The following is a 13,775-nucleotide window of genomic DNA, read 5'->3' as shown; positions in this document are numbered from 1 at the left end:
AAATCCGTCAAATTTACAAATTAAATAGAAAATCAAACCCCGATTTGTAGTTTTCTACTTTGACATTAAAATGAGAATTAAATTAGTACATGTAGGTTATGCATTGATTCTGTATAGTTGTAAGTTTGATGATATTGATCGTAATTCTGAGATGTTAGAGAGGGGAAAAAGGCTCACATGATAATAATCTTCATGTCAGTTGTGTTTATAGCAATGTGATGCATCACAGCTTTAGCTTACTATTTATGGAGTTTATATATAATAAAGAATCATGTATATTAATATAATAAATATTTGTAATATTAAAATCAGGAAACCGTCATTTATTTAGTAATGCTAAACTGGGTCAAACAGGATAAAGAAAGTATTAATTTGGAAGGTGGGCAAAAATATTACACTTTAATTTATGTGTTCTTGGGTTATTTATGCATGTCCCACATACATAATTAATAATGATTTTGGTTTATCACTAGATTCTGCACTCACCCTCTATATATTGTTTAAATTATAGTTTTTGTTTATATTGCCAATTTTCTAAATTATCATGAACTCAGCAAACTCAACATGTTCAATTGGTAAGAAGCTTTCCTCCGATCCTATCAATATGTTATATAAATGTGTTATAAGTGCATGCATGTTATTTAAATAAATTAACATTGTAATATTATATGCATTCTGTAAGATGGTAATAGTTCTGCTATAATGAATAATTCGACAATAGCAGATTTGGAAGACGAAAATACATTTGTTTAGGTATGTTTAACTTCAAATCTGTGCTTGATGCGGAAAGATAACAATTTTGTAGTTAGATAATAGAAACTATAATATACCAATTTTGTATTGAAACAGTGCTTGGAATGCGAAAACTACTACACTAACATCTAAATCACTTGTTTCTTAATGTAATTGAGAACTCTTCCTAATTAAAGGTGTACTTATATAAATTGATTACTACATAATTGATAATACTAGTCGGCCCATTCCAGACATTGTGTACTTATTCATGGCCCATTCTAATTGGCATTGGTTTATTCATAGCTGAATTCTTGGGGCTTTTGACACATTAATTTATCTCGAAAGTGCCTATAGAATTGAGCCCACTCCAACAATGTCCAGATCATTTCATATAAAGACTATAAGGCTATAACATTTCCCCACTTATCTCACAAAGGTTAAAGTAAGGCTAATAAAACGACATTATTATTCCACATTTTTGAAGTTAATTAATAGACTTTGATAAATCTGCAATGACGTGATTTTGTTGTCATGTAAATTTGATTTTTCTATATTAGTTTTGATTTTAATTTTAAATTACAGTTTTAAAAGTTTTAAGATGACTAGAAGTTGATGTAAAATTATGATGTAAATGATAATTATTTCTTTAAATTATGAAAATTATAGTCATTTTTTATTTTGATTAACTACTCCCTTGTACCCACTTAAAATGACACATTTTTCTTTTCAGTTTGTCCCAACTAAGATTTCTTTTCAGTTTGTTCCAACTAAGATGACACATTTCCTTTTTTTCGTAACTTTCTCTTTTCAATTAATGCACGCAATCACTTTTTGTCGCTTCTATTAAAATATGTATCTTTTTTTCTCTCTATTTTAATACTTAGACCCACTTTTTTTTCACTCCAATTAACCATATTAACCAATAACTTCTAAAATCTCATGTCGGCCAAGAAATGTGTCATTTTAGTTGGAACGAAGGGAGCATTAAATAAAAATGAATTGATCCAACTGTAAAAAAGGTGGGACTCAAATTACACTTGGTAGCTAAAAAAGACTACCCCAGTTTACCTAGAATAAAGCTGATATGAATCGACCGCTATGCCCTTAAACTAGTGATTCCTGTAGTTAAAGTATGCATTGTTACATTAAATGTATGTAGGTTGTGTTAAACCGGCTATTAAGTTTTTATAATCATAATATTTCTCACATAAATACACGTGTGAGTGTTTGGTGCCGTAAGGGTTTGAGTTGCATGAAGCTCAAACCAACACATCGCTATTTTAATTGTGAATTAACAGCTTAATGCCACGTGGATCGAGATCCTATCTCCCATTTTGTAGTACGCATAAAACGTCTCCAAATGGTAAATTCTGTGTCCATGGAAGGGCAAAAGAGTAATTCTGGCCACGCGAATATGATGAATAAGCCGTTGGATATACTCATTTCATATACCCCTACAGTAAATCGATGCAATAAGTTTACCATTATTATTCAATTATAAATAGACAACATAATCAGTTGAAATAATTGGATTTAATTTAAGCATGTGAATTAAAATGGTACCCAAGCAAGAAAGAGGTGCACCAAACGAGGCAACTACCAAAGCGACAAATCCCAACCGTCCAAACAACCTTTGATGATGCCGTCAAACAGTCTCCCATTTCCATTTCTCTCTCTCTAGACCCTGAAATTCGTCCAGAAATTACTTTTGTGGGTAAGAAAAATCTGATGCTAAATAGTTGAATTTTTAAACATAGTTTCGTGGCGTGAATCTTTGAGTTATGGGAGAAGCAGCTGCGGCAAATAAAGGGGGAGGTTTGAATGGATTCTCTCCGGTTTCTTCTGCTCCTGTTTTTTGGAAATCTAGGAAAAGATTAAGTGGTAAATTAAGAGCCTCTCTTTTCCTTCATTTCTTGATTTATATTTTTCTGTACTAGTGTGTGACTGTGTGAAATTGGGACTGATTTCTTCTAATCTGCTCCTCTTTAGTTTAATCTCATCATTTGCATGCATGCTACACTTTGATTTTTCCCCAATCAAGCGATGTTGGATCTTCAAAGGATTGATTTTTCACATGTTTTAATTGATTTATTATTTGTTTGATTGTTGAAGATTGAGTCTTGCTTCAATTATTTGCCGTGTTGATGAGAGTAGGGTTGGCTTTGCTGAAACGTCGTCGTATTGCTTAGCTGTGGCTATAATTTGATTACCTGCTTCCTCACCTAACGATAAAGATATCAGTTTCTTTGATTCAACGTTTACTATTTTTCTATGGCTACTTGTGGAATTAGTGCTGAAATTCTATTTATTTAATTATTTTCCAAAATTTGATCTTCGACTTTTGCAGGCGGCGACTTCTTCAATTAGATATAGTAATAAATGAAATATCTTTATTTACTGAAATCTGTAGTGGAGTAGTTTGTAAAGCAGCTAATCTGTTCTCCTCGATCCTCGATAATCGGTTGTTAGAGCCATTGCCAGAGCTTCACTTGTAATCCAAATTTAAGATTAGGGAAACTTCATAACTTTCACCTATAGATAAGTATACATTTTTAGTACTAACATATTTTATGATTGGCTTTTGTAGTTATAACCTCAATGATAAGCCAAGATATAGCAATTTTGCACAATCAATGATGCTCGGTCCTACCCCACCTGGTTTATGTAAATGTTGCTTTACTCTGACTCCTTTATTTGAACTACCTGACTCACCCAAATGGCACTGAAGAAACTTATCTGATAACCTGTGTAATATAGCAAAGAAGAAAAAGGGACACTTGTATAATCCGTTTTGCCTTGTGTTCATCACCGAGCCCTATATTGTCCGATTGCTGTTCCTGTTTTAAACTGTGTCAGTTGCAGATGATAGTGCTTTTCAACTCATCCTTGTCTAGGGAAACTTCTTTGCTTGTGAGTTTCCGATTTGGATATGTTTTCATTAAGGGTCCCTGCATTTTGACCTCTTCATTTGTGTCTAGAATACGATTAATACGTGGATTTGATTGTCAATACATTGGAATTGAGTAGGATTGCATTCTATGAATTTTGTCTCTTGCCTTGCCTCGTTAATGGGAATTAATTCAAGAACTGCTCTTGTGAGTCATGCTTCATGATCAATGTTCGGGCAGGTACTGTGAAGAACACGAACGAGACACTCGATGGTTCGAGTGGTGACAAAACCCCGGAGAAACAGCCTGAGTCACCAGCAGAGGACATGCAGCTAGAACTGAACAGCGTCTCAGTCCTCTCAGAGAAACGCAAGGCTCTATTCGAACCGCTGGATCCGGTGATCAACTCAAACGGGAAACGCCCTTCTGCAGAAACCCTACTCCCACCTCCCGACTTTGAATCAGCTAGCTATCCGAAGGGGTGGCTGATTGGGAAGAAGCGGAAGCTGGTGAACGTGGACGTTGTGGAGAGCATGCGGAGAATCGCAGTGCAGGAGATGAACCGGAAGGTGGAGTTTAGCGAATAATCTAAAGCCTTCAACTTTGGTATAGTGACCTGAACATTGATGTATGTGTGCAGGACAGGGAGATTGATGGGCTGAACGAGCAGTTGGAAGAGGACGCTCGATGCCTGGAGCACCTGCAGCTGCAGCTGCTCGATGAACGGAGCAAACGAGCAGACGTGGAGAGACAAAACGCGATGCTGCAGAGCCAGATAACGATGCTGATGGACGTGCTGCAGGAGAATGAAGCTGTGGAGGATGAAGGGACACAGGGAGACTCATAAATTTTATTTTATTTTATTTTATTTTACTTGACATTATATATATATGTGGTTTGTTCTTTTGTATATGTTTGAAGAAAAAATATAAGACTGAAGAGAGATGAGATATTTGTCAAGGTTGAACGCCCATCTCTACATTTGTCCATGTGTATACAGTCTGTTCAAAGTTGTTATTTTTAGGGGACTGTATATTCCTCTATAACTTGAACTTTTGAGAGGCACATGGATATTTTGTAGTCCATGAAAAGTATAAAATAACCTATCAATCAGGATGATGGTAATACACATTCATCACTAAAATCATACGCTGAATTTATCACTACCAGTAATTGTTGTAGATAAAATTGGAAATGGGAAGGCAGAAGTGATATGGGAAATGACGAAGCAAATTTGAAGATCCACTAAAATGACTTGTTTGAAGATCAAGGCCAAATCGACAATCGCTTAATTGCATATTTTCCTCCACTTTTGTTGTATTTATATTTCCATTATGTTTGTAAATTCAATCAGTAGTATGTGTTTTTCGTTTATATAAATAGGTGACTTTTGTTGTTTAATGAGAATTTAGTAGCTATTGTTTATTTGTAAATTAATTAAATTAAAAGTTACTATAAATTAGATATATTAGAAATTACGAGAAATGTAGGTGAACAGGTCTTTATTAATTGTCATATACTATTTGACTTGTGAGTTTTAAGAAATTTTTGACATTGTAAAAAAAATGTAAAAAAAGAAAGTAAAATGCGAGTCTTATTTTTACATACTGTTAAAAAATCATGAGTAAAAATAAGTTAATAAAATATAAAAGTCACTTTAGTAAAAATAAAATGAAATAGTTAATAAGAACTCCTCTCAGTACTCATGGTTGTGAGTTGCACTCAAGTGCAAAATTTTCATTTTCCAATTTTTAAAGTGCAATTGAATTCACCGAGAATGCAGTAATTTTATAAGTACATAATTTTTCCAGTAATTTTTTTTACAAAGAACTCATTCCATATTATATTTTGTACAAGTGCATTTAGAGTCACACGTCACAATCATAGGCATATAATATTAGACATTGTGTTAATATTCTTACAGACGTACAACAGTAGACATTGGCGCAAAAGTATGATTTTACGATTAGGAAGTGCAAATTTGCAGCAGGATATTTATCAACCGGCAGGAGCAAAGAGTATCTAAATGCCAACTTCAAAACATAACTAATTACAGGATTCATCATCAATCTTATTTCCGAACCCTCAAACTACACAGATTGTTGGCACCATACATACCGACTACACACCCATGTACACACGTGCATCCGTCTCCAACTAGTGTGCATCATCGAGCTTGGTTTTCATAATCTTCAGAAATGTTGAATAAAAACTGGGGTAGAGAAGCTATCCTAGGGAGATTAAGCAGCAACTCTCCAACAGAGTCTTTCCTCGACATGGACGACGCCTGGTTAGGGCCAGAGACATCTTCGTTATTGCCATCTCCAGCCTTCTTGTCCATAGACAACGAGCCATCACTACTCGATTCATCTTCTCCTTTCTGCATCAATGAAACATTGAGGCTGTCGTCCCTTCTGAGCTGAGCGCTGGAACCTGCAGGGGTGTCTTTCTGCAGGAGGCAGCAAAGAGAATCAACCCTAGACATGAGTGATTTCTCATATGAGTCTGGCAAGTGCTGAGTTTCACTAAACAAGCACTGTTTGATGTCATCCAAGATTTGGAGGCTCTGCCATTCCTCGCTTGAGAGTGTAGGATTCTCAGAGGTACCCTGTTCTGATATCCGATTCTCAAGATGGCTCACTAAGTCGCTCATCGACATAGAAGTGTGGAGACCAGGGGCTTTGATCCGATCCCAATTGCTGAACTCCTTCAGTTGATCAATTCTGCCGTTTTTTATATCTTCAACTGTCAATGCGCCCCTAGCTGTGTAAATGTAAGAGCAACAGTAAGAACTCAAACTTTAAAGCAGTGTCTATTCTTGGATAAAATAGTAAACCTAATCCAAGTACAGTCGGTCTTCTTTAGTTTCACTTCATCGTACATACTTATTATTGTAAAATTGTACAGGACACAAAATCTAATTCAGCCATACATTCATTAGACAAGAGAAAGAGATAGAAGAGAGAGGGCTAGCAGGCTGCAGTATGCATAATTATGTGAACCCATAATTGATGTTTTAGGTAAAACACAATGCAGCAAATACCTGAGAACTAAAAGAAATTACAGAATTCCCTACTTAGCTCATATTCCTCATGTCAAACAAGTCTCATTCCTCCAAATACAAAATGACATGTTATATAGATTGCCAAAGCATTTTTCACTGGGTAAGACAAGTTCACACTAGTCAGTCCCACGACTTTGACATCAATACATATCTATGTCAGGCTACTGCACACCATAAGGTAGCGAATGACCCCTAGTAAAAGCTTTTCGAAATACAATTTTTGGCCAAAGTAATGATGCAATGCTCAAACAGGTTCTCAGAATGTCAACATAGTTTCTTTTGCCATTCTTTTGTCTCGAGATTAAATTATGTAGCATCAAAGAGAGGGTAATGGGAAAATTATTCGACTCGCCACGGAATGCTCGAAAAACATCAGGTGGATCCTTGTTTTTTGTACCGAGATAGGGGGGAGTTATAATAGCAATCTGTCACTGACTATTCAGTTTCCCAAAATTGACAAGTATTCTTCCAACTTATCATTTCTAATGGTGCAACATTTTTCAAGCTAAAATGGTTCATAATGTGGTATAATTGCCTTGATTGGAAATCTGTAATAGTGTGGTTGCACGAGATGCACAATTTAGTTCTGGAACTCATGAAACCAACTTTTTTAACAGTCGTCTTTAGCTTCAATTATGCTGGAGCATGCATTTCAAGCGACATTGAAGAAATTTTTCACCTACATAACAGAAGTTCATCTATTTTTACCCCAAAAGCTCACTAATTTGTTTTGGTAACAAAATACAGCACACAGAGTATGCTTGAAAAAATCAACAGAAAAACCCATTTACATAGCCATGGTGCAACCAGACGAGAGGTCTCAGAAGGAGTATATTAACTCCAAGCCAGTCAATTTCAGCTATACCACATAAGAGATGCATAAAAATTAAAAAGCACTTCCGTTCCAGTAATTGCCATACCTGAGCTTGGAGATGGTGTTTCACAGGGGTAAGATTCCGAATGTCTGCCAATAACATCTACATCATTCTTTGAGGACGAAGATTGAGGCCCTGCCGGTGAAGCAGTATCCTGCAAGCTGAAGAAGGAAGGGCTTCCCTCCCTATTCAGATCTAACTCATGATTGTCCTCAGTCTGATCGTCAAAAGCAGGAATCCGGGGTTCAAAATATGGAGATTCTAGTTTAGTTTCCCCTTGCTGACTAAGAAAGTTCAAGCGTGGATCACATTGAATGAGTTTTTCAAAGTGTTTCCCCAACAAGCCTTGTGGGCATTCCAAAAAGTGTTGTCTGAAACCAAAAATAAAAATAAAAGCAGGTTATTGATGTAGCAAGGTTTTCATGGCATTAACAATCTATCATATGCGAGAGGGTTTTAAAGTTAAAACACAATACCTATGGGAAACTACAAACTGATTTCAAGCTACCGCCCCATGTGAAGGAAGAGAGAGATATTCATAATCAAATTGGTTGATTCACTTAAAATTAAGCACTATACAAGCACCAGTATTATTTCAGTAAACAGAACTCAAAAGAAGAACCTGTTCATTACAGACAAGATTCCAGAGTGCAAAAAGATCTTCACTATCAGGTTGAAATGTTGACTAATAAGACCAATATTAAAAGGTAACGTTATTATTTTCAAAAAAAAAAAGAAGTAGAAAACCACAGCCATTGTGTTTCGGTGGTTTGTTGAATTATAAAAAAAAAATCTTTGCTGCATCCTCCTGTAACCTATGACTTCTCATTTAGAGACAGTTAAGTAAATATATTCTTATTTTTGCGTCATATCAATTGACTTGGCTATTAAAGACATTATAAGATTCAATTCTATCCTTCCTTATCAGTGATTATATTTTATAGTGGGATAGGTTTATTCTGATCCTTATCTATAAGTTTATTTTTTATTTTTTATTTTGTGATTATCCTTTGTAATTGTGTAAATCCCACATGGGTAGGAATCAAATATACAATGCCACAACAACTTTCACTGATAACCACTTAGCATCAATCTTTTCTTTGCCAAAACAGTTCATCCAAACTATTACAAGAGTTTGTCACATCCATATACTAACTCATTAGAGTGAAGTGGGACTTTCGATGGCTCTCTCATTTCTTGACATAATGTTGTCAGCATGTTTCATCCTATGAAATTTATCTCAAGACAATACTTTAAGGTGGCTGTAAAATACCCCAAGCACACTGGTAGGTCCTAAAAGTTTTCCGGGATTGTGCAACAAGCTCCACCAACAATTACCCAACACTAATCCTCATTTTGCTGGCATCGTTGACCTCTGTTGTGAGAAGAGTACATTGGATCCAATCCACATATATTATAGCCTAAAATCCACACGCCCAGGGTGAATTGAGGAAACTACATATCATTCAAAATTGATCTACTAAAATAGTCGATCTAACTTGTTTCAAAAGTTGATTATACACTTCAAGCAATGTAGGATATTGCAACGTGTTTAGCTACTTTGGAAGTAAAAGCTGACATCATCCTTTGCTCATTTCTAATTTTCTAATGTGCATGACCTTTAGCTCTATCAGAAGTAAGAGAGATCAAAATAGATGCAAAGCAAGGAAAATAAACATATAAAAATACACACTAATGAAATATGACATCATGCAACCATCTCCAGTTACAGATGGAAATTATGTCTAGGAGGACATCTTCAGAGAACCCACTAAGTGGTTAGCCAGAATATACAACTCCCTAATCATGTATGGTATATAATTATACTCCCTCCGTCCTCAAAAAATAGACAAACTTGTATATGGCACAGGTTTTAATGTGCAATTGTTAAAGTAAGAGTGGGGAGGGGGGGAGGCAGTGGAAGTAGTGTTAGTGGAATGTAGGGTTCACATTATTAGTAGTACGTAATTGATTAAAAACTTTCCATATTTAGACTAGTGTGCTTCCTAGGCTGTGGATTGGTCTCCCTAAAGAAAAGAGGCTGTCGTGCCAGCTGACAAATGAACAGAAAAAGGGGTGTTATGGACGCTGCAATGCTTATTGATGATGACTAAACATAACAAAGTCAAAGACAGCATTTACATCATAAGATAATGTTTATTACCACAACATCTAAAGTTCCAGGAGCATCGTCACTGTAGTTTGCCTTCAATGCCATAATATCAGACCACTGAATTTCAATTTTATTCTTAAGACCCCCATCAAGAACTTCCCAAACCAGCTTATGCTTTGCAAAATAACACTTTGCCACCAAGTCCCCTTCATATCTTGATTTATACTGAAAATTCAAAGGATTGTGAAAAAATCACACAAACATTCAGTGTTATTCATAACTTTTTCAAGCACAAAATGCCAAAAGTTACCTCCCAGGTACCGATTCTCAGAACTGAACCAGGAAAATTTGAGGCCTTCAACTTATCACCAGACGCGCCAGCAGCTCTCAAGGACTCCTTTTTACTATTACTTGGACTTCCAACTTTACTCACAGAGGAGTGGGACAGTTTAATTTGAATCAACTCCAGCAGTGATGGGCTTTTCCTTAGTCGCAAACCCAATGGACTTGGCTCATCAAGAGGATTGTATTGCGATGGTGGGACTCCGAAACCATCCATTCCTACACTCTGTTGCTGCTGCTGCCGGTATTTCCGAAATCAAACGTGTGATTTACAGCAAGCCTCGTGTTTGATTATAATTTCTGAGCACCACGCATCTACATACAATAACTACTCAAAGAGAATAACGAGAGCAGCAATAATTAAAAATAATAGCGATTAGATATGATTACTTTGATGCGCTTGTGGAGTGGGCCGTGCTCTTCTTCTAAGGAATCCTCCACCTCCATCTTCACCGGCGCCGGCGGCGTCTTGTCGCCTTGCGAAGCCGATTCGTCGTTCTTCATCAACTGCACCATCTTTTTAGGATCTTCAGATCGAAGAGATTTTGGGTGGAAACAGATTTGTACGGATGATTTTCGCAAAAATTATCTGTAGAACAGGATCGAGAAATTATTGTGAGCGAGTTGAACTGGAAGTACTAATTTATTTGGGGGCGGCGACTCACACGTGTCGCCTTTTACGTGTTTCCTGGTTTTCGGTGCCCCTCGCACGTGCTAAACCGATTCACACCATGCTTGAATTTTTATTTTTATTTTTATTTAACTATTTATAATCGGGAATAAAATTAACAGTCAATTACTTATTACTTAGACATTTTATCTTCACCTATAAAGTAATGGCTCAATATCCTTAATCGAAAAATGATTATTCATTGTAAAAAATGAGGGATTAGGTGAAGTGTGTGAAGCGGAAGGGTAGAACAGTACTTTGACAAGGGGTGTGGTGAAGTGGTCTTGTCAATCACGTGAGGGTAGTGGATAAAGTGTGGGGCCCGTCATTTTTTCTTGAAGCTTCCGCCAGTTGTCAAGAGTGGGACGGTGGGGATGGGCCGGGGTGACACGTGGAGGAATCTGCCAGCATTAGGAGACACGTAAGAAATAAGGCTTGCTTCAAGAGTGGATAATGATTGGGAATTTTGTCGCCTAGTGCAAAATTAAACGAATAGGGAGGCGTGGGACACATATTATTCCGGCGGCTGTCTATTTTTAGACCCAATCATTACCGATTTTATGTTTCCTACCTCTCTTCCAATTCACAACACTAATTCTTGCCTATAAATCGAATAATTAAAGAGTTTTTGCATACAGATTACAAACTGAGGTAGATTAGATGAAAAGTTTGTTGAGATTAACTATCTAATTTTCTTCGAGGTAGAACACTTGTTAAAGAATATATTTTATTTTCAAATATGCCACTTTTCTTAACCTAAAAGACTATATGGTTCAATGGACTTGGACTAGTTAATATGTTTCTTTATGTGGGTTGAATTATTGACTCGTCATATTCTTATAACAATAGATGAAATATGAAGAAAATTAGATATAAGTATCAGTATTTGTTTGTTGTAGAATTTTTTATTTTTTTCGGTAACATGTTTGTTGTAGATAGTCTTTGAGAATCGGAATAATAGATTTTGTGCACCAAATTAATTATCAATTTTAAGATCAAAGTATGTCAAATAAATATAAAAAAATGTTGGATTATGATTTATTTGTGGATAGATTTGACTGTCGCTTTTCTTGCCGCTTTATATGTATTAGCCCACAATGCATCTGTCCACATAGGAAATTTCGTCTCATAAGAAAGTATTCGAAACATACCCAAAACCAGCTATTGTTATTATGTACTACTAGTACTACTTTTTATTATAATTCAATATTTCAATTATGTGGTTTGCCTTGATAAGACCTCATTCTTAAGCTGTTAAGCATATCCTCCTTTTATTAGCATTTTTCTTCTTTTGTAAGCATATCCTCCTTTTATTAGCATTTTTCTTCTTTTGTAGATAAGCAATAAATTGTTTTTTTACACTAATCTGTAAATCACATAAGAGGAATAAATTGCAGTGGCAATTTAATACATCTACGGAAATAACATTGCAAACTGTTGGTTATATCCGGTTTAAGAGAAGTTGGAATACATTCCAATATACTATTATTTCTAAAGTGGGTTATTTTGCTTTTATGTGTCATAAGAGATAAGAGATGGGACAATAGTTTGTGGAGTATGAATTTCTGAAGTTGGGTCAGAGTAACAGCTGTGTTACTCAGAGGTGAGTGCATGTCTATAAAAAGCCTAATTAGTTATTTTGGTCATGAAATATTATTGGAAGGCATATTGAAACCATATATATGAGCATCTATTTAGCAAAAGAATTTATTTATTCTTGTTGCGGAATACTTTTTGAAAGCATATAGCATCTATGAAAAATCCCATTTTCTTTAGTGATGGAATAATATTTCAATGCATAAATATGAGCATATAGTACTCTTAGTAATATCTTTAGTCTTTTTGCTTATATTGAATCGATACCTAATTTTGAGGCCACCTCAAAACGGGGCCAACAATTTTTTTCTTGATTTAAAGATTGTCTCAAATGTTAATTCAGTACAAAATCAATTAGTTGATCTGAATAAATGAAGAAAGAGGGTTATGATCGAAAATTTTTAGCTTAGAAATGGAAAAAAAAAAAAAATCCTTGATTTACTCACACATGAATATAGTCTGAGTACATCGAGAGTTGTGTGTTGATTCGATTATTAAAAAATAATCGCATTTTTTTGTTTCATTTTAATTTTTCCTAGTCTTGATTAAAAACCAAACTAGTTACATTAAATATTATTCCTGCTAAAACAATAGCAGCATAACTGCCCATAAACTTGTTGTGCAAAATATTCATCCAAGCTCCAGCCCATTGATTAGAGTCATTAGACCTCACAAAATTGGGCTAAAGCCCATATTGTAAAATTTACATGGTACTAGGAGTAATATATTTAGAAATATACAGATAGTAGAATATTTTACTGTCGTTTTCTTTATCACGATTGTTAATGTTGTGGCTAAATTACAATTAGGTCACCGCATTGTGATTAGAAGGTAATTAACCATAAAGATTATATAATGTGCAATTTTTTTATTGATGACGATTTCATATGATTATCATGATGTAATCTAATCTCATTGACACCATCTTAAATTTATTACTAGTATTCAATCACTTATGAAATTTGATTCATTATATGACATCCGATTAGACTTTAAAAAGGAGTAATGAAAATCACACTTTTCCTTTTTCCCTTTAAAAAGAAATCATAATTAGGTTAATTATAATTGCGTACTTGCAAAAATAGCTGAAATTGAAGGAATCTGCATCATGAGTCTAAAGAAACGATGAAACTTATTGTAGCCTAAACAATTTCTTTTACTTTATAATATAATTAAAATATATTTGTGCAATTCGCTCGCATACGACACTATATGTTTAATTGATTGAATCCGTTTATCCACCATGTTTAAACAATTAAGCTTATAATAATATGAATATAGTTGATCCAAATAAACCATAAAAAGTATTTTTATTTTTTTAAAAATTAATCCTGCAAAATACGATCTACCACTAGGAAAGGAAATAGGATATTTTGTCAAGTTGGGAACAGCCATAATGCTCAAAACTATGGCAGGTCCATAGCCAGCAAACCGACAATGACTAGATCTTTTCAGCAAGATAATGACTATAGAATTGCATGCCACCAGTAAT

The 13,775-nt window shown here is 35.1% G+C and overlaps 2 protein-coding genes across 2 annotated transcripts; one reads left to right on the top strand and one right to left on the bottom strand.

The window, feature by feature from the left end:
- Positions 1-2,294: 2,294 nt before the first annotated feature.
- Positions 2,295-4,583, top strand: LOC125190307 (protein HEADING DATE REPRESSOR 1). The gene is made up of 3 exons (XM_048087579.1): positions 2,295-2,616; positions 3,864-4,192; positions 4,264-4,583. The coding sequence occupies exons 1-3, from the start codon at positions 2,517-2,519 to the stop codon at positions 4,468-4,470; spliced, it is 636 nt and encodes a 211-aa protein (XP_047943536.1). The 5' UTR covers positions 2,295-2,516; the 3' UTR covers positions 4,471-4,583.
- Positions 4,584-5,564: 981 nt separating this feature from the next.
- LOC125189334 lies at positions 5,565-10,641 on the bottom strand. The gene is made up of 7 exons (XM_048086621.1): positions 10,408-10,641; positions 9,986-10,258; positions 9,727-9,900; positions 9,543-9,615; positions 8,185-8,389; positions 7,608-7,933; positions 5,565-6,386 (listed from the first exon to the last, which is right to left on the bottom strand). Exons 1-7 carry the CDS (start codon positions 10,531-10,533, stop codon positions 5,791-5,793), a joined length of 1,773 nt encoding a protein of 590 aa, XP_047942578.1. The 5' UTR covers positions 10,534-10,641; the 3' UTR covers positions 5,565-5,790.
- Positions 10,642-13,775: the final 3,134 nt, after the last annotated feature.

This window comes from Salvia hispanica, chromosome 5 (genome assembly GCF_023119035.1).
Source record: "Salvia hispanica cultivar TCC Black 2014 chromosome 5, UniMelb_Shisp_WGS_1.0, whole genome shotgun sequence".
Taxonomy (NCBI): domain Eukaryota; kingdom Viridiplantae; phylum Streptophyta; class Magnoliopsida; order Lamiales; family Lamiaceae; genus Salvia; species Salvia hispanica.
The sequence above is the reverse complement of the archived record's forward strand: the minus strand, read 5'-3'. Positions and strand labels throughout refer to the sequence as shown.

Excerpts from the sequence above, each read along its gene's own strand:
- LOC125190307 (XM_048087579.1), top strand. The coding sequence starts at position 2,517 with ATGGGAGAAGCAGCTGCGGCAAATAAAGGGGGAGGTTTGAATGGATTC. Across the intron at positions 2,617-3,863 it reads ATCTAGGAAAAGATTAAGTG|GTACTGTGAAGAACACGAAC; the intron begins GTAAATTAAGAG and ends ATGTTCGGGCAG. Across the intron at positions 4,193-4,263 it reads TGCAGGAGATGAACCGGAAG|GACAGGGAGATTGATGGGCT; the intron begins GTGGAGTTTAGC and ends GTATGTGTGCAG.
- LOC125189334 (XM_048086621.1), bottom strand. The coding sequence starts at position 10,533 with ATGGTGCAGTTGATGAAGAACGACGAATCGGCTTCGCAAGGCGACAAG. Across the intron at positions 9,901-9,985 it reads TGAGAATCGGTACCTGGGAG|TATAAATCAAGATATGAAGG; the intron begins GTAACTTTTGGC and ends TTGAATTTTCAG. Across the intron at positions 8,390-9,542 it reads CACTAGTCTAAATATGGAAA|GAGAAGTCATAGGTTACAGG; the intron begins GTTTTTAATCAA and ends CTGTCTCTAAAT.